The sequence below is a fragment of the Polyodon spathula genome, chromosome 20, assembly GCF_017654505.1.
Source record: "Polyodon spathula isolate WHYD16114869_AA chromosome 20, ASM1765450v1, whole genome shotgun sequence".
In the NCBI taxonomy this organism is placed as follows: Eukaryota; Metazoa; Chordata; class Actinopteri; order Acipenseriformes; family Polyodontidae; genus Polyodon; species Polyodon spathula.
Window position 1 is genome coordinate 15,727,985 of NC_054553.1, and position 25,614 is coordinate 15,753,598.

Here is a 25,614-nt window from a genome sequence, read left to right on the forward strand (position 1 = left end):
CTCCTCTCGTTTGTAAACTTTCTTATGTTCTTATGTTCTTATGGGTCAGTGAGCACATTGCTAATGCCATGATGAGGGGATCAGTGAGCACATTGCTAAAGCTGTGATGAGGGGAGTGGATTTTTAAGTCTAGCACTCCTTTAAGACCCAGCCTACATTCAGCACTGAGCTGTGACAGCACTGGATACCAACCTGGTGTGGTCAACATGCTTAGAATGCCATTATTAAATTAAACCTTTTTACTTCAGAAGTGTTTGATACTCTTCCTCTTTTGGGAACATCATTTTTAGAGAAAAGCCTCTTGGATGTTTCCATGACTACTGAAGGAGCTAAATGACACATTTCAGTAAGCTGGAGTTACTGAGTGTAAAAAAATCAACACAACATCACTGTGTTGCTTTATTGCACTCTTCATTTGGGCTGCACATTGGCTGATGTATTTTTATTTAAATTCAAATGTGGTTTTGGTATACTTGATTGTGGGGAGGGGTTTCCTGCTTTGTGGTTGATGATGATGATGATACAGAAGGGGTTCTAGGGCAGGGGTTGTGGAACTCAGAGAGACAGCAAAAAAGTATTTCAACATTATAAGTGGTGATGATTTCAATATTAGAATGGCTTTGAGACTCAAGTGTATCTGTTAAGGTAAACAGGGATTGAAATAACTCCCATTGCAAAGCAGTTTGATCCATTCCTGGTTTTACTATGAGTCTAAAAAGACACATCTGAGCTTGTTACTGATATAACTGGGGGTTACTGTGTAGAAAGCATTAAAAAGATGAGAAAGGGAATGCTCAGCTCTTCCTGTATTCACACCTCCTGTCTCGCTCCCTCTGTGGGGCCAGCCTCAGGCAACACATCAGCCAATGGTCACTGACAGAATCGGGTCAGGCAGGCCATGCATGAAGGGTGGTTTCATTGGAACACACTTCACTGACTTGCCACATCTACTCATCTATTCCAACAGAGTTCAAGTAATTCCTGTCATTTACAGTACATGTGCCTGTTGGAGCATATATCTTTGTTATGTATGCTGTGCCTTAGAGAAACACTGCTACTGTACTTAACTGCACTGTACTTTGAGAGTGGTTCACAGTAGTGAAATCTGAATTAACACTTAAACACATGGCTTAAGGTAGAACATCTGGAATAATCTATTAGCATGTACACAGAAACAGCACTGACCTGATATTCAAGTATGTTAACATCTGTAGGTTTATGATGGCTTCTGGGATCCCCTTGATGCAGTTGTGGTACAGGTTTAACGATTCTAGAGGAGCAAAGAGACACACTTCTGGAGGGATTTCCAGAAAACGGTTCTTTGAGAGATCTGCAATGAACAACAAAATGAACAGTTCAATTCCAAATATCAAAATTACACAAAGCAAGGCATTGCAGAAGCACCAAATGATTTTCCAAGCAGAAGGAATAAAAAAAGGGACGTGTAAAACCAGACTGCATGGAAGTGATGCTTCAGTGGATACTGTGTGTCTGACATCACACCACTTCATTGCCTGGACTGGTAAGTGGAAGGTAGTAACACAGTCAGATTATGTTGCTGTTTTCAGCTGCCTAATATTTGTGTAACAAGGAGTCCCAAAAGATCAACTGATCAATAGATAAAAGTCATCTTTGCGATCATAACTTCTCAGGTTTTTAAATTTGATGCGATTCTCTCAAGTGACAAAGCAATCTGAAGAGTTCTTGAAAAAAGCATGACGTTTCTTTGGCAGAGCCGCTGTTGCGGTGAGCGATCTCTGCAGTTGACTTGATGCCAAACATCAATCTTACACAGATAAGATATTGCTAAAAATGTAGGCAGATAACCACTTAGGGGAGCAAATGTCAGCTCTCACATCCACAATCACACAGGGACAGTATTATATTAATTTAGTGGGTGGTTTGGTATTGAACATACTCAAAAAGATAAATCCAATCTATAATGTATCTCTTTCAGAAGAAGCCAACTCTGGACAAAAATGTTTAGTGATTTTATTTCTTCTTATATTAATATTGTTTTTCTGGCTCCCGAGTGGGGCATCCAGTAAAGACGCTTTGCAGGAGCTCCTGGGCGGCTGCATGGTGAATCTGCAGTTTGTAAAGAAGAAGTCGGCTGATGGTGCACGCTTTGGATGACAGCGTGTATTCATCTTCGCCGCTCCAAAGTCAGTGCAGGGATGGTAGCAGTGCGCTGAGCCTAAATAATAATTGGGCATTTCAAATTGGGGAAAAAAATAACAAAAACAACAACTGTATATTTATATATATATATATATATATATATATATATATATATATATATATATATATATATATATATTATAGACACACACACACACACACACGTTTTGATAAAATCAATGATTTTTTTCTTGCGCAATGGCAATGCCTTCTCCCTCCACCAATATAACAATTCATAGCTGGTAGTAAGGATAAGTAGCACAATGACCACATTTATTAAACTGTAAATCATGAAAGAAAAGGTCTTCGTTGTTTGAACAAAAACTCCACTTGATCCTAGACATACAGTATAGCACTGTGCAATGAGCCTAGGGTGACCAGATAGCAAGAGTGAAAAACTGAGACACAATCAGTTGGTGAGGGGAGGAAAGAAACCTCGTGAACTACTGCACAACGCAAGCGACACAAACTGTGTACTTTCTTCTATAGATAGGAAGGCATGCAGATGGAGGTAATTTGTTTTGCACATCTTGTAATCTGACTTAAAGAAAATATGATTGATCACTATAACTTCAGAATCACACATTAAACAAAAAGCTACTACAGAGGCCGCTGAACAGAACGTAAAACAAACAGCTTTCAGAAAACATACTGGAAAGTCAGCGCAGACAAAGTATTCCAGTGTTGGTTGTACCCAAGTTAAATCAGCATTACGGGTACAATCAAGCACAGCTACCTTGGTTCAAACAACCTGCTGTTTACTTTAACACAGTTAGAATTTTAGACCCGAATCTTTGTTTTGACTTGGCAGTGCTAAAATAAATTCCTGGATGGGACAAATAACATGACAATGAATGTGCTTCATATATGGACTTTATTAAAGAATGTCAGTTACCTTTGGGTAACCAAGTTTTGGGACTGTTTCTAATTGATGTCCACACCTGTATAACTCGGCAAACCTTTGCCTTACACTTTCAACCAATTCAGTGGATGCAGAACGTGCAGTCTCAATGTATGGGCAAGTCCACACCAGACAGAGAACGTCAGCAGCAACTGCTGGGGGACGTTGCATGCTTGCTTTTTAACAAAATGACATCACTCTGTTTTAGTAAGGAAGCAAATACCACTATTTTTAGGCTTTTACAGTGCTCTGAAATATGAGGTGTATTTAATGTTTAAACAGGTCTTATAAATTCTAATTAAAATCATAATTGGATGACTTGACCATGGGCATATTATTGAATCCATTTTTCCTCATCAACACCACCAGCCATCATGACACTTCACCAGTAAAACCGGACGCACAGGCGTAGACAGCAAGAAAAGCACATGACGAATACTGCATCATACGACTGCAGGTTAATGTATGATTGGATAGCTGCATAGATGCAATGCCAACAACTGACTCAAACAGCACGCTCTAAACCAGTAGAGTATGCTATTGCACTGTGAGACAGTACAGCAGCCGCATACACGAAAATTTCCTAATGAGAAAATACAAATTTCACATTTTATGCCTGGGTTTTCAACGTTTACTCTTAAAATCAGGTCAAATGGCATCGCGACAGTGCCTCGATCGGGACGCAGGACAAAGCCCCTAATATCGGGATGATCCTGATTTTATCAGGCGACTGGTCATCCTAAATGAGCCGGCCAGATGCTTCTGGAATTTAAGCGGGAGTAGAGGAAGCCATGTCCTTCATCCTTAAACTTTGATTTGGTTGAATATATGTTACTTTCATTAAGGAAATGTGTTAATCATGATGAAAAGGACTTATTTAATACAAATGTTATCATTTATTTTAATCTAATAATTAATAGTATTTCTAACCACATTTAAAAACAGTACAGAGTACAACAGTATACAAAATAAGTCTTAGTTAAGTCTTATAATAATCTGTTAAGTTAAAGTTAAGTATGATGCAAGCAAAAACAATGATGTACTTAATGCTGAGACTTGATATTTAGATTTTTCTAAAAGAAACACATTAACAAACTTTGTACTTTAATAGTTCTCAAACACATTATTTTTTTTTTTTTTTTCAATGAATCAATGAATTAACTCTGGAGATGTCCACCTTCAGCACAAGATTTTTATGAAAGGAGATTTTAACTCCATTCATGTGAATGTATTATGAGAGCAGATTTTAAATAATTATGTAGATCTTATATAAAGACCCTATGCAAAGATCAGAAACTTTGTGAGTCTGTTCTTCATCATACAGGTGTGTGGAAACACATCATGACACGATCAAAAGAAATCTCAGAGGACCTCAGAAAAACAGTTATTGATGCATGTCAGTCTAGAAAGGGTTACTAAACCATTTCTAAGGATTTGGGGCTCCACCAATCCACTGTCAGACAGACTACAAATGGAGAAAGTTCAAGACCACAGTCACTCTACCCAGGAGTGGTCGTCCTACCAAAACCTCTCCAAGAACAAACCGGAAAATCATCAAGGAAGTCACAAAGAACCCCAGAGTAAACTCCAAGGATCTGCAGGCCACTCTCGCCTTGGCTAATGTGAATGTTCATGACTCAACTATCAGAAAAAGACTAAACAAGAATGGTGTTCATGGAAGGATAGCCAGGAGGAAATCACTGCTCTCTAAAAAGAACATTGCTGCCCAACTGAAGTTCGCCAAAGAGCACATAGATGATCCACAAGACTTCTCAAACAGTTCTCTGGACAGAGGAGTCAAAAAGTCAACAGCGTTTGGGCGATAACCAAACGCTGCTTTCGAACAAAAGAACCTCATCCCAACCGTCAGGCATGGTGGGGTGTGATGATTTTGGGCTGCTTTGCTGCCTCAGGACCTGGACAGCTTGCCGTCATTGACACAACCATGAGTTCTGCATTGTATCAGAAGATTCTAGAGGAAAATGTCACGCCATCTGTCCATGAGCTGAAGCTGAACTGAAAGTGGGTCATGCAGCAAGACAATAATCCTAAACGTACTAGCAGATCTACAAAAGAAGAAATTCCATGTTTCAGAATGGCCTAGTTAAAGTCCGGACCTAAATCACATCGAAATGTTGTGGCAGGACCTGAAGCGAACTGACCATGCAAGGAAGCACTCAAATGTCACCAAGTTGAAGCAGTTCTGTAAGGAAGAATGGGCCAAATTCCTCAAAACCGATGTGAGAGACTGACCAACAGTTATAGGAAACGCTTAGTTGAAGTCATTGCTGCTCAAGGGGGTGCCAACAGTTACTGAATCTAAAGGGTCACATACTTTTTCACACATGGATATTGAATACTGAATTATTTGTGGTTAGTTAAATGTTGAAAAAGTATCATGTTTTTGTGTTTTAATTTGTTTAATCATGTTATCTTTATCTATTATTAGGACTTAGATTAAGATCTAATAACATGTTAGATTTGAAATATGTGAAAATCGTAAGGGTTGTGGCAGAAATATTAGTTCTGGTGATAAATCTTCCTCCCGACCCGTGAGGGCACTAAAGAACTAGAGAAGTATTTGGAAGGGCTGGCCTGACAGTTCGTTTCCGGGACTGGGAAGTGGGTCAGCCTGGAAAGAAGCGAGACTCTGTTGTAAGACCGTATTGATTTGAAAGGTAAACGAGGGGCAGCTGCAAGTAATAAGGCAGCTGCAACCGTTTGCCTAGATATCATGCGGGATTACATATAGGGGCCAGGGTAAACGTTTGGAGAGAGAAGCAGTGAAAGAGGAACTCTCATTAATTAAAAGAGAAATACGTGTTGTGTGTGTGTATTGTTAACTGTCTGTGTTTTTGTCACTGTAGACAGTTAAAGTACTTCTCCGGAGCTGTCGAAAAAGGGTCAGCACTATCCGGAGCACCACTACACTCCAGACAAACCTGTGTCTGCACCGAGCACCTGCACGTCTGCACGCACCCAGGACTGGTGACCGAGTCTTGTGTTTTGTTCTGGGCTGTGCCCAGTTTGTTATACCCGCGCTTTACACATTGTTGTGTATAGCCGGGGATTTATTATTTAACGGTCACTAGACCTGGATTACCAATTAAAGCACCTTGTTCACTGAAATACCGTTGTCTGTTCATCACTCCTGCACCTCATCACCGCTACACCTGTTCCCCTTACCAACCACTTTTCCACACGTGGTGTTAGGGTGGGATGGACCGCGATGCACTGGCGGAGCTGCTGCAGGCACTGAAGATCAGATGGGATGCAGAGGACAGACGGAGGGAGGAGCGCTACATGGTGCTCATTGAACTGGTAGGGCTGGCTGTTGCCAGAGGAGCGACCCCCATGGTAAATTCATTGATGTTGCCCCCGAAGGCACGGGCCATGAAAATGATTGCGGAGGATGACCCAGAGGCATATTTGGTGGCGTTCGAGCAGCTAGCGACAGTGGCGGGATGGCCGCGGGAGTTCTGGGCAAGCCAGGTGGGACCTTGTCTGATCGGGGAGGCTCGGGCAGCCTACCAAGCCCTGAGCGACCAGCAGTCAGACTGTCGTTGTCAGTGCAATGCAACGCAATCTCGCATTTACCAGTTATTATACCTCCTCAGATAATTTCCTTTTAAAACTAACAGAGTGTACAAACCTGCAAACAAGTGCATCTTATATTGCATTCTAACTTCTTTCCATGTTATCCAACATATGCCACTTTTAGAAATAAAGATGGGGATGGGGGTCCTACCATGACAGGGTCTCCCACATGGTACCCAGAGCTGCCTGTTTTCCTCTTCACTGGGTATGAACTCCGTAGACACCCAATTCTAAACTACCATGTTATAGTCATTACAATATGCGCAAGTATTTGTCATGCGTGGTAGTTATGTGTCTCTTGTGTTTCAAGCTACAAAAATAATCTTAAAAGACCATGTTTCTCCAACACCTGCACCAGAAGCAATATCCCTACACTCTTGGAGGATTTACTTTTCCCAGCTGAGGAACAGAATAGCTAAAACTCATCAACAATAAAATGTGTATTCTATGGCAATACTGACAGACACATAACAGCAACACCCAGGAATTCCAGGCATTTATCTTGGGCTTGTTACTGTAAAAACAGGAATTCCAGGCTTATCGTGGGCTTGTTATTATAAAAACAGGAATTCCAGGCTTTTATCATGTGCTTGTTATTGTTAAACTGTAAATCACTGGTAATGCACTGGGTATTATAATTCCTAACAGAATAACTGCTCAGAAAACATACAATTCGCTTGAAAGAAAAACACTGTCTTTAAAAAGGAAAGTTCTGTAGAGCACAGACAGGTCATTTCATGAGAATGAATGCTGCTTTGTCTTACACTGTACATGCCCGAAATTTGAAAACGTGGCAGAAGCTGTAAAAGCTGAAACGGTGCAACTTTCCCTCTAGAACATGTGAATGCATTCCAATCTGTAACCAGCACACACTCTTCTAGTTCATCTGCCAAGCACTCACTGCGATGGGTCCCACATGCAGCCTACTGTATTCGCTAAGAAACCATTGAACTAACAGCTACAAATGTACCTAACTTACTCAATGTGAAGTTGAAACTTGTAAATTGTGTTTGGTATGTGAAGAAGTACCTGTTATTAAACCCCTCCCATACAGTCCATGAGTTCTGACAGATCTCTACTCACACACACTGTACATTAATGAAGCTCCTACCTGTTATTAAACCCCATCCATAACAATCCTGACCAATCTCTACTCACACACACTGTACATTAATGAAGCTCCTACCTGTTATTAAACTCCTCCATAACAATCCTGACAGATCTCTACCCACACACACTGTACATTAATGATGCTCCTCCAGCTATTAAACCGTTATTCATTTATGCATTGGTTTGCTTTGTATCTCTTTTCAATAGTCATATATAAATTCTATTATATGAATAACTATGAACATGGTCATTTTAACCACTGGATTTTCAGTGTGTTGGCATATTCCTCCCAGCACTATTTACAATTCAGCAAAATCCAGCCCTAATCCCATGTGTCCTTGTACTGAAATCACATCCCAGAACACTATATCTCAATTAGCAGTGTTATCACATCCCTGAACACTACACCTCTATTAGCAGATCCAACATTATACCTCTATTATTATCCAAGTGCTGCCCCTTTTTGGTCAGGGCGAAAAGGTCAGGTAGGTATTTAAGAACATAACATAAGGTTTACAATTTTAGAAAAACAAACTATGAAGGTATGAAACAGAGACTAACAGAAGTAGACTGGAGTAAAATAGAGAAAACACCCACAGAAGAAGGATGGCTGTTCTTCAAAAATGTAGTACTAGAGGCGCAAAACAATTACATCCCTAAAGTAGACAAATCTCAATGTAAAGCTAAATTGCCAAAATGGTTTAATAGATCAATTAAAAAAATATTCAGAGAAAAAAGGCACTTTACAGAGCATTAAAAAAGGACCAAAAAGAAAGTACGCAGAAAGAGTACACGGAACTGCAAACGCAAGTCAAAAAGGAAGTTAGAAAGGCCAAGAGGGAAATAGAAATGAACATTGCTTAGGGAGCTAAAACCAATTCCAAAATGTTTTTCCAATATTACAACAGCAAGAGAACATTCAAAGAGGAGATTAAATGTTTAAGAGATACAAATGGCAAAATCGTAAATGAAGAAAAAAAAATAGCAAATATATTAAATGATTACTTTTCACAAGTTTTTACAAAGGAAGATACTGACAACATGCCCCACATGTCATCCAGTTCCTATCCAGTTTTAAATAACTTTAGCATAACTGAGGCAGAAGTGTTAAAGGGACTAGGAGCTCTTAAAATAAACAAATCCCCTGGGCCGGATGAGATCCTCCCAGTAGTACTCAAAGAAATGAAAGTAGTAATTTACAAACCGCTAACCAAGATCATGCAGCAGTCTCTTGATAAGGGGTGGTACCAACAGACTGGAAAATTGCAAACGTAATACCGATCCAAAAAAAGGGAAACAAAACTGAACCAGGTAACTACAGACCAGTAAGCCTGACTTCTATTATATGCAAACTTATGGAAACTATAATAAGATCCAAAATGGAAAATTACCTATATGGTAACAGGGTCCTGGGAGACAGTCAACATGGTTTTAGGAAAGGGAGATCGTGTCTAACTAACTTGCTTGATTTTTTTGAGGATGCAACATCGATAATGCATAATTGCAAAGCATATGACATGGTTTATTTAGATTTCCAGAAAGCTTCTGACAAAGTCCCGCACAAAAGATTAATTCTCAAACTGAACGCAGTTGGAATTCAAGGAAACACATGTACATGGATTAGGGAGTGGTTAACATGTAGAAAACAGAAAGTACTGATTAGAGGAAAAACCTCAGAATGGAGTGTGGTAACCAGTGGTGTACCACAGGGATCAGTATTAGGTCCTCTGCTATTCCTAATCTACATTAATGATTTAGATTCTGGTATAGTAAGCAAACTTGTTAAATTTGCAGACAACACAAAAATAGGAGGAGTGGCAAACACTGTTGTAGCAGCAAAGGTCATTCAAAATGACAAGATTCAGAACTGGGCAGACACATGGCAAATGACATTTAATAAAGAAAAGTGTAAGGTACTGCACGCAGGAAATAAAAATGTACATTATATATCTCATATGGGAGATACTGAAATTGGAGAAGGAATCTATGAAAAAGACCTAGGAGTTTTTGTTGACTCAGAAATGTCTTCATCTAGACAATGTGGGGAAGCTATAAAAAAGGCTAACAAGATGCTCGGATACATTGTGAAAAGTGTTGAATTTAAATCAAGGGAAGTAATGTTAAAACTGTACAATGCACTAGTAAGACCTCATCTTGAATATTGTGTGCAGTTCTGGTCACCTCGCTATAAAAAAGATATTGCTGCTCTAGAAAGAGTGCAAAGAAGAGCGACCAGAATTATTCCGGGCTTAAAAGGCATGTCATATGCAGACAGGCTAAAAGAATTGAATCTGTTCAGTCTTGAACAAAGAAGACTACGTGGCGACCTAATTCAAGCATTCAAAATTCTAAAAGGTATTGACAGTGTCGACCCAAGGGACTTTTTCGACCTGAAAAAAGAGACAAGGACCAGGGGTCCCAAATGGAGATTAGAGAAAGGGTCATTCAGAACAGAAAATAGGAGGCACTTTTTTACACAGAGAATTGTGAGGGTCTGGAATCAACTCCCCAGTAATGTTGTTGAAGCTGACACCCTGGGATCCTTCAAGAAGCTGCTTGATGAGATTCTGAGATCAATAAGCTACTAACAACCAAACGAGCAAGACGGGCCAAATGGCCTCCTCTCGTTTGTAAACTTTCTTATGTTCTTATGGCACACTCCTACTAGCAGTGTTATCACATCCCTGCACACTGCACCTCTACTAGCAGTGTTATCACATCCCTGAACACTGCATCTCTACTAGCAGTGTTATCACATCCCTGCAGACTGCATCTCTACTAGCAGTGTTATCACATCCCTGCACACTGCACCTCTACTAGCAGTGTTATCACATCCCTGCACACTGCACCTCTACTAGCAGTGTTATCACATCCCTGAACACTGCACCTCTACTAGCAGTGTTATCACATCCCTGAACACTGCATCTCTACTAGCAGTGTTATCACATCCCTGCAGACTGCATCTCTACTAGCAGTGTTATGACATCCCTGCACACTTAACCTCTACTAGCAGTGTTATGACATCCCTGCACACTGCACCTGTACTAGCAGTGTTATCACATCCCTGAACACTGCACCTCTACAAGCAGTGTTATGTAGATTAGTAGATATCTGCAAGTCATAACGCCACTTCCTTTCAAAACAATACATCTTTGTCTTCTCCAACCGTGTTTCAAAAGAGTTTGTTGATTCCTGATCCCAGTAAAATTAACACTCAACAGGAAGTCCTCCTCCTTGAGAAGAGCCATTTCCTGTGGTCACCTATTAATGCCCAGCTGCTTTTTATTAAAAGAAAATACTAAACATGCATGCCAGTAAGTACTTCCAACTTTTTCTGACATGGTTTTAAAAAAAAAAACAAGCATGTTGCTAGTGACATACTCTGAATGTTACAAAATGTTTTAAAAGCATCGTGAAAAAGATCCATCCACTGTCTGCATGTGTAGAAATGCAAGTGTGACATACTGTATGGGACGGGGAGGCCTGTCTTAATTGTGGGTTCTCTCAATATTAGTAAATGTATACAAGTATAGATTCTGTTACTTTAATGTCCGAAGACAGTTTAAATCACAGGCTACTCCACTACACAACTATAACACACAGGACCCATAAAAATAAAAATATAACCCTGGTACAACAGCTCCCTCACAATCCTTTATGTTAATATGAATATAAAAGAGGGATTTTAACTCCAAATTGCATAATATGATGACCTCTGACCACAGCATTGTAAAAAAAAAAAAAAAAAAAGCACTACTACCTAAACAATGAAAGTTCAATATCACAGGAATGCAGGAATTCACTACTGCAAATAAACACGTTACTGTGCAGATGTAATAAGCTTTCAGAACGCAGTGCATTCCAACTGATTGTTTTTGCTTCATCAGAGCAGACAGCTGTGGCCCTGTACTGAGCCTTCTATGCATCACAAACACACTCCTTGAGGAGCACTGGCCCATCCCTCCAAGGATTTATAAGCCAGACTGTGCATTACTGTTTCAGGTAGGTTTAACACACTAACCTTAAATTTGATGCGACAGGTTGAGGTTGTTGTCACTGCCTGGCAACAGATTCTCTCTAAAGGGAGGCAAATTACTGGAGGATGCTGCAGATAAGCAGCTACAGATAGCACATTTACATTCAACTGAGCAATAGATACACGGAATAGATTAAGTTATTTGTGTACAGTATTGACTGTTTGATAAACTTAATTATTTAACAGACACAACTTTCTAGCTACTTGTCCTTGTTAGCAGTCTTGTTTTGGTGTGTATTGAAATACTGTACTGTACGTTACAACATTATATACTGTAGTAGCAATAATGTACAAGGACCCCCTCCCTCTCATTTTTTATTGGACCCTACACCTATTAGACTATGAAATGAGGCTGGGTCTCCTGAGAACACCTTTCTGAATGAAAACGGGCATGGTGGATATGCACATATTGTCTGGGATTGGTCCTAGACACACAAGAAAACATTTAGTCATCTTTTTAGCCAACCACAATCCCTGAATTTATCCATCTGTGCACCTGTGGGATAAACTTGCATGTTGTGTTTGTCGCCATTCATTACCTCTTTTCCAGTCCGACGTGGCTTAGGAGATGCAAATGCAGTCACATGCAATGAACGTGTCAAGCCACATGTAGATGTTTGAATGGCAGACCCCATAAGTTACGGTTGTGTTTCTTCGTTTTTGTTCTTGATATACTATTGAATACTTCACACACAGCAGAGAATTAGATTTAGGAAGCCTGGGGTCAAATCTGGCACCAATGTGAATTCCATTGAAAACACAAACCAGTGTATAAACTGGTTTTATTCACATCCATATGGAAGATGTCTCAATTTCCTACAGCTCAGGCATAACCTAAGCAAATGTTTGATTTTAGAGGATTTTAAGAGTTTTGTTATGGGCCAGTGATGATCTCTAATTCTAAATCCAAGTTTACACTACAGAAGGCACCACAAAAAGTGCAGGGTGTGTAAAAAGAGAATGATATCAGAGAAAAGGGCTGGGTGGAGCTGCCTTGCTCTTATTCTAAAGAGAATACTACAGTGCTGAAATCTCCAGATACATTTCAAATAAAGTTCTGTAAATAGGCAATGCTTGATAGCAAATGGAAACTCCATAATACAGAGACAGAGAGCTTGTCTTTATTTAAACTGCACACTGTCGAGATACAGAGATTGTCTATTTAAACTCCACACTACAGAGAGATTGCCCATTTAAACTCCACACTACAGGGATACAGAGAGCTTGTCTTTATTTAAACTGCACACTGTCGAGATACAGAGAGATGGTCTATTTAAACTCCACACTACAGAGAGATTGTCTATTTAAACTGCACACTACAGAGATACAGACAGCTCGTCTTTATTTAAACTCCACAATACAGAGAGGACAGATGTGAGGGAAATTTATGTATTCTAATATAATTCTATATTTTTCTTGTATGTGTTGAGTTAATCCTGCATTCTTTCTCTCATCTCCCCTCACCCAACCCAAAGAAACTAAGGAATCAGTCTGCAGATCTGCTAGGCAACAATAGCCCAGATGCTTCACAAAATTGGCCTTTATGGGACAGTGGCAAAAACAAAGCCATTGTTGAAAATAATTCATATCAAATCTCGGCTAGAGTTTGCCAGAAGGCATGCGGGAGACTGAGACCAATTGGAAGAAGATTCTATGGTCCGATGAGACCAAAATAGAACTTTTTGGCCTCAATGCTAAGCGCTATGTTTGGCGCAAGCCTAACCGCACATCATCCTGAGAACTACCGTGAAGCATGGTGGTGGCAGTACCATGCTATGGGGATGCTTCTCTGCATGAGGGCCTGGAAAGCTTGTGAAGATAGAGGAAAATGGATGCAGCAAAGTACAGAGAAATCCTGGAGCAAAACCTGCTGAAGTCTGCAAGAGACCTGGGACTTGGGAAAAGATTCATCTGGACCTCAATCCAATTGAGAAAATGTGGAAAGAGTTGAAAATTGTTATTCATGAAAGGTCCCCATCCAACTTGACGGAGCTTGAGCAATTTTGCAAAGAAGAATGGGCAAAAATTGCAGTGTCCAGATGTGCAAAGCTGGTAGAGACTTATCCAAATAGACTCATGGCTGTAATTGCTGCCAAAGGTGCCTCTACCAAATAGGGGGTGAATACTTATCCAATCAATTATTTTCTGTTTTGTATTTGTAATTAATTTAGAACAATTTGTAGATTTTATTTTTCACTTTGACATTATGGACTTTTTTTGTGTTGATCAGTGGCAAAAACTCCTAATTAAATCCATTTTGATTCCATGTTGTAACACAATAAAATGTGGAAAAGTCCAAGGGGGGTGAATACTTTTGAGAGCCACTGTGTATATTATATATTACTAGTTTTGTAAGTTGTATGCAAAAAAAATATGTGCTACTGTTTAGAAGTCGACCTGTCATTTAATTTTCCTACCTCATTACATAATTTTCTTTCTATTGTCTGACTAGTTTGTCTAATATGATCTATATAAATTGAGCTTTAAGTTGATGCTCTATGTTGTCTTTACAAAGTATAGTCCTGATGCATTTCTTCGGGTAACTTGCTGTACACAACTGTTTACATATATTCTCATCTCTATCACGTATAGTATGTCTGTTGCAGCTTAAATAGTATGAAAGGAAATGTTGTGGCCTTTCATTTGATATGTTACATGCATGCTGTACAAACTATCCAGTAGTTAAACATACATAAATGAAAAAAAGTGAAAAACAGGCGGAAATAGGGCTGCGTGTAAAGAGTTGAAAAAAAAGAAATGGAGCGCCAGTTAAAGAGAAAAGCACTTTTTTCTTCTGCTGCAGCAAAAACTTCACATCAGGCAACGGTAAGAGCAATGGAGAGAGCTCGGTCTCACAGTGATGAACAGCTGTTAGGGCTCCTGAAAGTAGCTTAATTTAAAAGCAACATCAGCGTGAATGATGTTACAGTAAAATACTGTATTATAGTTTTTCATATGCAAAAGTGCCTTTTTTTTTTGCCATTCTCTACTAAAATTTTGGAATCCCTCCCATTGGCTGCAGCATAGGGAGGAAATGAAATTCAAGCCCTGCAGCATGCCAAGCATTTATATTGTGAACTCTTTTTCACATAGTACTTGTGGAGTTTAACACTTCTGTATCAACAAAATAATGATAGTATACATAATATAGTTTTTATTACAACTTAAATTATTTTTTCAGCTGCTGTTTACCAAAATGCAAAATAGTTAATAGAAGCAATAGTTAAAAAAATCAATAGAATCTCTCTCTCTCTCTCTCTCTCTCTCTCTCTCTCTCTCTCTCTCTCTATATATATATATATATATAAAAACATTAATCTGTGTAGTTTGGTCTAGGATGTTCCAATTGCACAGTGGGTCAGGTCAAACTCTGCATCCCTTAGTGCAGCTCTAAGGTGTCTTCTAAAGTAAAACATCTAGGTGCACATTGACACATCACACAGTTTAGGAGAATTATTGTGTTGATATCATTCCAGTTAAGCTACATCGCAAATATAATAATTACGGTATACAACAGAAAACCCTAAGTTCGTGTTCCTTTGAATGAAGTGAATGAATAGGCCATTTCAGTACACCTTTTTATTCAACATGCTGTACGAAACAAGTCTCAGTCCTTCTCAGCTTCCTCACACTGGAGCATTCCATCCACTTCTACATGGGTTACTGCCAATCCCCATAGTCACGGCTGTCTTGCCTTTGCATTTTTGAACTGGAAACAAGCTTCTAAACTAACTGATGATGCCTCTAGCCTCAGCAAGGCATCTGAGTGAGATCTTTTTGTGAACAGATTACTATATTTTGATAAAGTTTTAAAAGGAAACGGTCAGTGACACAGAATACAAGTTTCAATGTCTGGAATAGCAGAGACAAGCGACTGCAGCAGGATAATCTACTTATTCTCAAAGTAGTTTTGTTTAAACAAGTTATTTACTGTATTCAAACTGTTTTAGTAAGTGAAGAAATCTTTTTTTTTTTTTTTTTTTTTTTTTTTTTGTACAAACTCCAAAGGTACAACAGTAACAACATTGGAAACTTGCTTGTGCAACGCCATTTGAACTGTAGATATAAAACACTTGTATTTTATTCACCCCATGCCAAAAATAAATAACTCTTCTCTGCTATTAAATACTTGTATTGGTAAACGTTTATGTTTTAAGCAATATAACCGATGATTTCCCAATTGTGTTTACCATCAACTGGACAAATCACTTAATTTATTTTTATGTATAATAGAATTTTTCTAAACAAACAAACAAACAAACTGCAGCCCCACATTGTTTTGAGCAAAGAACATGTTAAATTAGAATAATTTATACTGTTGTGGGCCTTTTTTCAGCTTTTTGTCATATAAACAGTTTAAAGCACTCTGAGAGGTGTGTGGTTTGATGGTGCTATTTTTGTGAATTACAGTAATTTACAGTAGGGTTTCTCAATTTGTAGTAAGTGTAATCTTGACTACATTGTAATCGAAACACACTTGGACTGCACATCAAAAGAGCACCCTTGACTAGGGGGTACAGCACAACCTTCAAGGGAAAACAAGCTTGTTGAGATGCGGTGTGTGTTACCAAGCAGTGTACAGTACTGCACACTCGCCATGGAGTTTCAACTCAACAACAGGGCTCAGATTTACTGAGCTTCTGAAGGCTTGCTCCATACAGTATTGAGACAGACCTACTGGTACAGTTCCCAGCACTGAAATCATAAGAACATAAGAAAGTTTACAAACGAGAGGAGGCTATTCAGCCCATCTTGCTCGTTTGATCCCAGAATCTCATCAAGCAGCTTCTTGAAGGATCCCAGGGTGTCAGCTTCAACAATATTATCGGGGAGTTGGTTCCAGACCCTCACGACTCTGTGTAAAAAAGTGCCTCCTATTTTCTGTTCTGAATGCTCTTTTGTCTAATCTCCATTTGTGTCCCCTGGTTCTTTTTTCAGGTCGAAAAAGTCCTTTGGGTCGACATTGTCAATACCTTTTAGAATTTTTAATGTTTGAATCAGATCGCCGTGTAGTCGTCTTTGTTCAAGACTGAACAGATTCAATTCTTTTAGCCTGTCTGCATATGACATGCCTTTTAAACCCGGAATAATTCTGGTCGCTCTTCTTTGCACTCTTTCTAGAGCAGCAATATCCTTTTTGTAGTGAGGTGACCATAACTGAACACAATATTTAAGATGACGTCTTACTAATGCATTGTACAGTTTTAACATTACTTCCCTTGATTTAAATTCAACACTTTTCACAATATATCCGAGCATCTTGTTGGTCTTTTTTATATCTTCCCCACATTGTCTAGATGAAGACATTTCTGAGTCAACAAAAACTCCTAGGTCTTTTTCATAAATTCCTTCTTCAATTTCAGTATCTCCCATATGATATTTATAATGCATATTTTTAATTCCTGCATGCAGTACCTTACACTTTTCTCTATTAAATGTCATTTGCCATGTGTCTGCCCAGTTCTGAATCTTGTCTAGATGATTTTGAATGACCTTTGCTGCTGCAACAGTGTTTGCCACTCCTCCTACTTTTGTGTCGTCTGAAAATTTAACAAGTTTGCTTACTATACCAGAATCTAAATCATTAATGTAGATTAGGAATAGCAGAGGACCTAATACTGATCCCTGTGGTACACCACTGGTTACCTCACTCCATTCTGAGGTTTCTCCTCTAATCAGTACCTTCTGTTTTCTACATGTTAACCACTCCCTAATCCAAGTACATGTGTTTCCTTGAATCCCAACTGCGTTCAGTTTGAGAATTAATCTTTTATGCGGGATTCTGTCAAAAGCTTTCTGGAAATCTAAATAAACCATATCATATGCTTTGCTATCCTATAACTTATTTACTATAACTATCCATTATTGAGCAGGTTAGTTAGACACGATCTCCCTCTACAGAGTGCACTGTTAGACCTGCTGGTATAGTTCCCAGCACTGCGATCCTCTACACTGCAAACCTCTATAGAGCCCTGGGTGGCAGTAGTCTGCATTTTTTAATCATGTGTATACAATAATGCTCAATAACATCAATATATAATGATGCTTTTAACTCACACTCTCTTTTCCAGCAAACCAGACAAAACTCACCAAGAAAGAAAATATCTAAATTTTTTAAAGCAATAGGTTTTTATTTTATTTTAAACACATTTGCCTGACATTTTTGGTAATTGTGGGGGGGATTATGATGGAGTGTGGGAGGAGTGTTAAAATTAGGTTTTATAAAAAAATATATGTTTCACTCATTACTTGAAATTAGTTTTTTTTTTTTTTTTTTTTTTTTTTTTTAAGCTCTGTGTCGAGACAAAAAAGAATTTTTATCCCCACTGTCTGGTGGCTTTTACATGCAGCCGTGACAGACGCCCCCAACTGACTTTTTTGAACACGTTCCACTGCCTCTTCGGGTGTGTGGTGACTGCAGGACGAACGTGTCAAGGGGTGGCAGCCGTCGGCACGTGCGTCCAGTGGTATAAAAAGGATGAAGCGTTATGTGGTCGCTCACTGAAACCTCAGACCCTCACAATGGTACAGCTTTAAGATACCCAGAAGCCTGGTGTCGAATTTCTTGTGACCAGACATCTTCATGAGCAAATAAAACACTTCATATGGTTGTCTATTTTATTTACAAGTGGACGAGCAAAGAGGTATGGCGCTGAACGTCCTGCACCCCGTTCACCGGTTCAAAATTACAGGCTTAAAGAAGTAATTCGGGGGGACACTGCTGGGTTGAACTAAAAGAATTGATCTGTATTCAGTCTTGTGCAAAGAAGACTATGTGTCACCTCATTGAAGCATTCAAAATTCTAAAAGGTATTGAACGAGTGTCGACCCAAGGGACTTTTTCAGCCTGAAAAATGCAAACAAGGACCAGGGGTCACCCACTGAGTTTAGAAAAAAATTGCAGAACTCTGTTTTACACAGAGAATCTTCGGTCTGAATCAACTCCCCAGGTTGTTGAAGCTGACACCAGAGGGACTTCAAGGAGGTGGCATGTGCACGGCGTGCTGTCCCCTTCTTCGTAAAGTCAAGAATTTCTGATTCCTCGAGTGTTACTAAGTGTCAGAACAACCACGGTTCCAATGTGGTATAGACCTTAAGAATGGTCTGCTGGGACCACGTCAGAAAGTTTTTATTTAGATGTCCTTATTTTGTGAACAAGTATACCACAGTATAAAATAAATGTTGCTGCAAAACTTATTACAAAATATAATTCCTACGACTTTTACTGTAGGCCTAGTTCTTGTCCAATTTCTTCATTAGCCCCCCCACCCGTGTTGCTCCAGCAAGGGCCGACAACTGCTCACATGGCAGGAAGAGTAGCTGGAGTTGGGCAGAGCTACGGGAGCTCACAATGAGCTCAACACTGTGCCAAGGGCACCATTCTGATCCTGCATGGAACTAAATATAAAGAGAGAGAGATGGTTAGTCCTTTGCTCCACCACCGCCTTAAATTCTGTAAGCCTTATTTTTGAAGCACATGAAAAGGGCTATTTTCATTACAGGAATAAAACAATTGTGATGCAGGGATGAGCAAGCAGACTATGAGCAAGCAGACTCCTATCAACAGCAGTTTCAACCATTCCATGTTTCACTACACGCTTGGATTAGCTTTTGGTTTTGAAATACGTAAAACCAAAAGGTTTCTGTTATCCTAAGTAATATCCCAGGGCCACACTTGATAAAACCACTCAGTCTTCAGTAAACACCAGCTTTGGAATCGGAGTGCTCCTGGCAGTGTCTGTGCAGCACACCTATAATCTGTGAAGCAATGCAATGTGGGTCAGCTTGTTTCTGCCACATTTTACAAGCAGGGACTAAACCAGGAATGGATCAAACTGCTATGCAATTCCATTCCTGTAATGATACGCTTTACAATTTCTTAAAGTTCCTACTCTTTGATGTTTGTGAACAAGCTAGACAGCAGCACAGAAATCCCCATCTGCCAGGCTGCACTGTAAAGACCTGGATGGAAATACAGTACAAGACTCCCTCCGTACAGCAGTCTGAGCCATTCCAGGTTTCACTCCCAGCTGAGGTTTTCCTCTCTGGTTTGCCAATTAAGCTCACAGTTAAATCTGGGGTAATTCAAACTCCTACTGGTCTTTGGTCTTGGTCTCAGTTCAGCTCCTCCTACATGGCACAAGGCAACCCCAGCTCAACGGAAGAAGCTGGTAGTCAACGAGGTGCAAAAGCAGGAGGAGAGGATCAGGTGTGTAAAGGCCGTTTCCCAGGCCAAGCAGGGAGAATGGATGAGATGGGAGAGTGTGAAACAACGCAAAATTGGCTGGTAAGATCAATGGAAAATGGAACAGAGCAGGATTAGTTTCCTCATCAGATCAACCTGTGATGTTCTCCCATCACCACAAAAACTCTGGGTGGGTGAGGATCCTTCATATCCTTTGTGTTCATCACGGCACATTTTGACAGGATGTAAGGTTGGTCTTAGCCAAGGACAGTTTACTTGGCGCCATGACCAGGTGCTGCGATGTTTGGCCTTAGCATTGAAAGACAAGCGTAACAATTAACCGATTAGGTCCAGGTTTGCTGCCTGATCCTACCTCACCTCTTCACAGGGTTATGGGAACCGTAGTTCCTAACAGCAACCTCCATTTTCTATACTATGTTGCAACTACAAAAAACACTGCTTTTAAAATCTCTGACAATTAGAGCTGTGATTGCTGTGGTCTAGCAATAGAAACCCCAACTGTTACTATGTACCATCATACAATCACAGATTATTTGTCACAAAAAAAAAATTATATATATTTATTTTTTTGAAACAAATAATCGGTGTATGGTGTATAGCATAATACAGACTTAATTTCCAGGTGAAATTACAATAATTTCCATTATGTACCCTTTGCAGATCCTTATAATTACTGTACAAGTAGATACCAAGTGGACTCAACTGTTCATTGGTATGGCTGGAGAACAGACATGCTACATGGAGTAAAGCAGCTCACTTAAGGTTCTGTTTTTATTTCTGTAGCTAACACTGTCATTTCCCATGACACAGCACTGCAGAGACTAGTCTTGTGTACAGATGTGCTGCGGTCTGTGTGCACAGTGGTACTGTGAACTGGGTGGAGACAGCTTCAGGATTGCACACTCTGCAAACAGAATGAAAATAGATGTGGTTTTACAGACATGTACAGTCGATGGTTAAACCTAATCCCTTCAGGCAATAGAAAATAAGATGAGTAATGAGGATGTATTGATGTTTGTACTGTACAACTCTCAAATAAAACAGATAATATGAGCCCTGCCACAGTGCTACTGTATATGGACCGGGGCTGCCTTGTGAAAACCTTGGTCTTAATACTTCATTGGGAAGAGGTTGTAGTCCAGTCTACAGGTTTCACATGCAGTGTATATGTCACTTATACAGTACTGCACATTCAATTGCATTGTACTAAAACAAACCTACTAGATGAAAAACAACTTGCATTTGCAAATTACCACTCCTAAACAACCCACATACACTGTGGCAGGAAATGGCTTTGCGGTGACGTCAGACCAGAAGAAGGAAGCACACACAGAGGTCAAAGGCACGGCGTGCTCCATTTATTAAAAGAACAAAAATAAAATAAAATATTTAAACAAAAATAAACACGCTCACAAAGCAAAATAAAACATTTAAACTAAAACAAAATCATGAACACAAACAATAACAAATATAGGTCAGGCTGGGCGATCGCCTTCACTCCTCCTGTATGGTTTTAAATTAACTTTTGTAACTCCTCTGTACACCCCACGAAGTGCAGAGAGCTGCAAGAATTTATATAGGTGACCATCTCCCGATTAGCAACAAATTCCTAATCTCTGCTATTCCTAATCTACATTAATGATTTAGATTCTGGTATAGTAAGCAAACTTGTTAAATTTGCAGATGACACAAAAGTAGGAGGAGTGGCAAACACTGTTGCAGCAGCAAAGGTCATTCAAAATGATCTAGACAAGATTCAGAACTGGGCAGACACATGGCAAATAACATTTAATAGAGAAAAGTGTAAGGTACTGCAAGCAGGAAATAACAATGTGCATTATAAATATCATATGGGAGCTACTGAAAGTGGAGAAGGAATCTATGAAAAAGACCTAGGAGTTTTTGTTGCCTCAAATGTCTTCATCTAGACAATGTGGGGAAGCTATAAAAAAGGCTAACAAGATGCTCGGATACAGTGTGAAAAGTGTTGAATTTAAATCAAGGGAAGTAATGTTAAAACTGTACAATGCATTAGTAAGACCTCATCTTGAATATTGTGTTCAGTTCTGGTCACCTCGCTACAAAAAGGATATTGCTGCTCTAGAAAGAGTGCAAAGAAGAGAGACCAGAATTATTCTGGGTCTAAAAGGCATGTCATATGCAGACAGGCTAAAAGAATTGAATCTGTTCAGTCTTGAACAAAGAAGACTATGCGGCGACCTAATTCAAGCATTCAATATTCTAAAAGGTATTGATAATGTCGGCCCAAGGGACTTTTTCGACCTGAAAAGAAACAAGGACCAAGGGTCACAAATGAAGATTAGACAAAGGGGCTTGATGAGATTCTGGGATCAATAAGCTACTAACAACCAAACGAACAAGATGGGCCGAATGGCCTCCTCTCGTTTGTAAACTTTCTTATGTTCTTAAATTAATCACTTAATTCGGGAGATGGCCACCTTCTGCACGAGTTTTAATTAACGTGGATGGGAAGCCATCAGCCTGCAACAAAATACAAAAAACACACAAAAACAACTAAATACATTTTCAAAACAAATATTGCGTTCGGCGACGTTTATATATTAATAAATAAAACAAACACAAAATGCAGTACAGGGGCGGAGGGGGAAACCCCGTTCTAAAATAAATACTGAACAGGTCTGATCGTCCTGTTACAACCGTATATATTCAAACACACAGGATAGCTGCATTTAAATTGTATTTAAATCCACAGGAGTCTCAAACTATTAACTTTTAAAATAGATCCTCCACAGACTTCCAGAATCAAGTCACTGAGCTGCAGTTTACAGTATTCAAATTGCATATTCATTACAATTACCAGAGCAGCTCACCTGGTAAAGACACAGCCACGTGGTCTACAGGGACCCCAGAGCAGCTCACCTGGTAAAGATAAGGCCGCGTGGTGTGCAGGGGCCCCAGAGCAGCATACCTGGTAAAGACACGGCCACGTGGTACGCAGGGGCCCCAGAGGGGCTCACCTGGTAAAGACACAGCCGCGTGGTGTGCAGGGGCCCCAGAGCGGCTCACCTAGTAAAGACAAGACCGCGTGGTGTGCAGGGGCCCCAGAGTGGCTCACCTGGTAAAGACCCGGCTGCGTGGTGTACAGGGGCCCCAGAGCGGCTCACCTGGTAAAGACACAGCCGCATATCAGTCAGGGGGTGCAGCTTGTCCTGGCTGTACGAAGTAGATGATCCTTCCTAGGGATTCGACAAGGAGGCAAAATTGTTGGTAAACCAGTTTAGTTGTTTTAAGAAAAATGACTGATCAATTCTGTCAACTAAACAAAGTCCTACTGCTGAAGAGGGCACCAGCAGGGCTGGCCTTCAGGGCTCAGTAGCTCCCCAAAATCCGCAGTCGAGCCCTTGGGTGTAAAGAGACAATTGTCGTGGGGGTGGGATTGGTGGACGCCTACTTTACTTCCTTCTGAGCTGCTGCGGTGAGGGAACGTAGAATAAATTGGACCATGTGGTGTAGGAACTCTCCCGTTTGAGCCTTGACCTGTGTTGACTGAGCAATCTTAAGGTTTCCCAAAATACACAGCATGTAGACCCAGGTGACACAGTGCTCCCTAATCATTGTGGAAAGGTATATTTCAGCATGCAAGCACGGGTTTGTACAAATTGTAAAATAAACTAAAAAGTAGGTAAATCTTTCTTGAACAAACAATTAAAACAAAAACAAACTTGTAAAATTTTATGACAAATGGCATCTAGTAGAAATGTTTGTCAAAGAATTATACTAGTTTCAAGTACCCAAATGTTACATAAGAAAGTTTACAAAACGAGAGGAAGCCATTCGGCCCATCTTGCTCATTTGGTTGTTAGTAGCTTATTGATCCCAGAATCTCATCAAGCAGCTTCTTGAAGGACCCCAGGGTGTCAGCTTCAACAACATTACTGGGGAGTTGGTTCCAAACCCTCACGAATCTCTGCGTAAAAAAGTGCCTCCTATTTTTTGTTCTGAATGCCCCTCTGTCTAATCTTCAGAAATGGAACTGATGCACAATGGAGGAACGCGCTGATAATCAAACACAAGGCAGGAGTGGCGAGATGGTCGGTTCAGTTTTCTTTCATGCTGGACATTTGTTGGATTACAATTGTTTGTTTTTTTCCTAGTACTACGAGTATTTGTTTTGATACTCTATTTTTCTTTGGAATATATATTTTGCAAGTTTGTTTATTTTTGTGAGAAGCACGATTGACTTTGATTTTTTCCCTATGTTAATACTTTCTGGTTGCATTTACAATAGCCGTTTTCTGTATCTTTTTTTTATAAGCAATGTCCAGTGTTAAGGGGGTATTTTTGGTTGTTTGCTGCTGTGATATTTTTTGCTGTTTTCATTTGGTTTCAAAACACTTATACAAAAAGGTACATACTGTCTGCATTCTATTGAATTGAATAATAGCGTAAGATATATTGATTTCCTTCTATATTGATGTTACATATTGTATTGCTCTACAGTTGTTTGTCATTGCAGAAGTTACTGAAGATAAAAACACATACCCACGAACTACTGGTCCCATTATTTCACTGTAATTCAGTCTTATCTGTTTTTTTAAAATCAGTTAATTTTGGCTTGTGTCTTAAAAGGCTGTTTGTTACACAACCACAGCTACTACGAATGTGGCGAATGAATAAAAGCACGCTTCCGTTACAAGCACGTCTATGAAATACAAAACACACAACTGGAGATTTTTAAAGCATTAAAAGGCAAAGATAAGAACTGGATTGAAGTGGATACCACGCTAGAACTCTACTGCTGTTTATTAGGGGAATCAATTTCCAGTAGTTTTAACCGTGACTGTACAAAGCTGCGTTGTTTACAGTTATGCATGTTGAGCTTCAATAAATGAACTAAAGCATCAAGGCACAGATGTATGTAATATGTAATAACTCACATTGAAAAAGTTGAAGATATGAGTGCATGAAGGCTCTTTGGAATACTCGAGGGTTCCTGGTTCCGGGGCCTCATCTCACATCCGAGAGGTCACTGCCACTTGTTTTTACAGCAAACCTCAAACCAAGACCTGCATTTGCACAAGTACAAGGAGGTTTGTTGTAAATTAATCTTTTGATTAACACTTTTCTGGTAAACACGTTTTTCCACAATTTGACAGGAACTTGCTGCTTATTGAAGACACTTGGGTTAGTAAGGCTAGTCCTCAAGTCCCATGCCAACAGTTGACTGCTACCTCAGTAAAGAAAGCCTAGGATGATACAAAGGTTTTACTATAAATAAACGACTGGTTATACCAGAAAAGCCATCTCCTCCTATTGCTACTTTACAGCTATTAGTATAGCAGGATCCAACAGTTTTTAACTGAAGACTTGAAACGAACATTTTACAGCAAACATCCCAAGCCATACAACACTGTTCAGACTTGGCCGTTTCATATTCATTGATGTTGGTGTGTGTGTGTGTGTGTGTGTGAGGGGGCCCTGCTGAGGATATGCCAAGGGTGCTCTAGAATAAATAACTCTTCAGGACATTGGGCGCAACAAATAAAAACTGCACAGCTGTAAGGTGTACTGCACTGAAAAACAGTGGAGCCAGGCCTCTCA

General features: G+C 39.7%; 1 protein-coding gene across 4 annotated transcripts in view; it reads right to left on the bottom strand.

The window, feature by feature from the left end:
- Positions 1-25,614, bottom strand: part of LOC121295631 (leucine-rich repeat and calponin homology domain-containing protein 2-like) — a 94,871-nt gene that overhangs the window by 41,535 nt on the left and 27,722 nt on the right. For all 4 annotated transcript variants that reach the window (XM_041220523.1, XM_041220522.1, XM_041220524.1 and 1 more), the window contains exon 2: positions 1,186-1,330. In XM_041220523.1, coding sequence (XP_041076457.1) covers positions 1,186-1,330 — 145 coding nt within the window. The remainder of the gene's footprint in view (positions 1-1,185; positions 1,331-25,614) is intronic.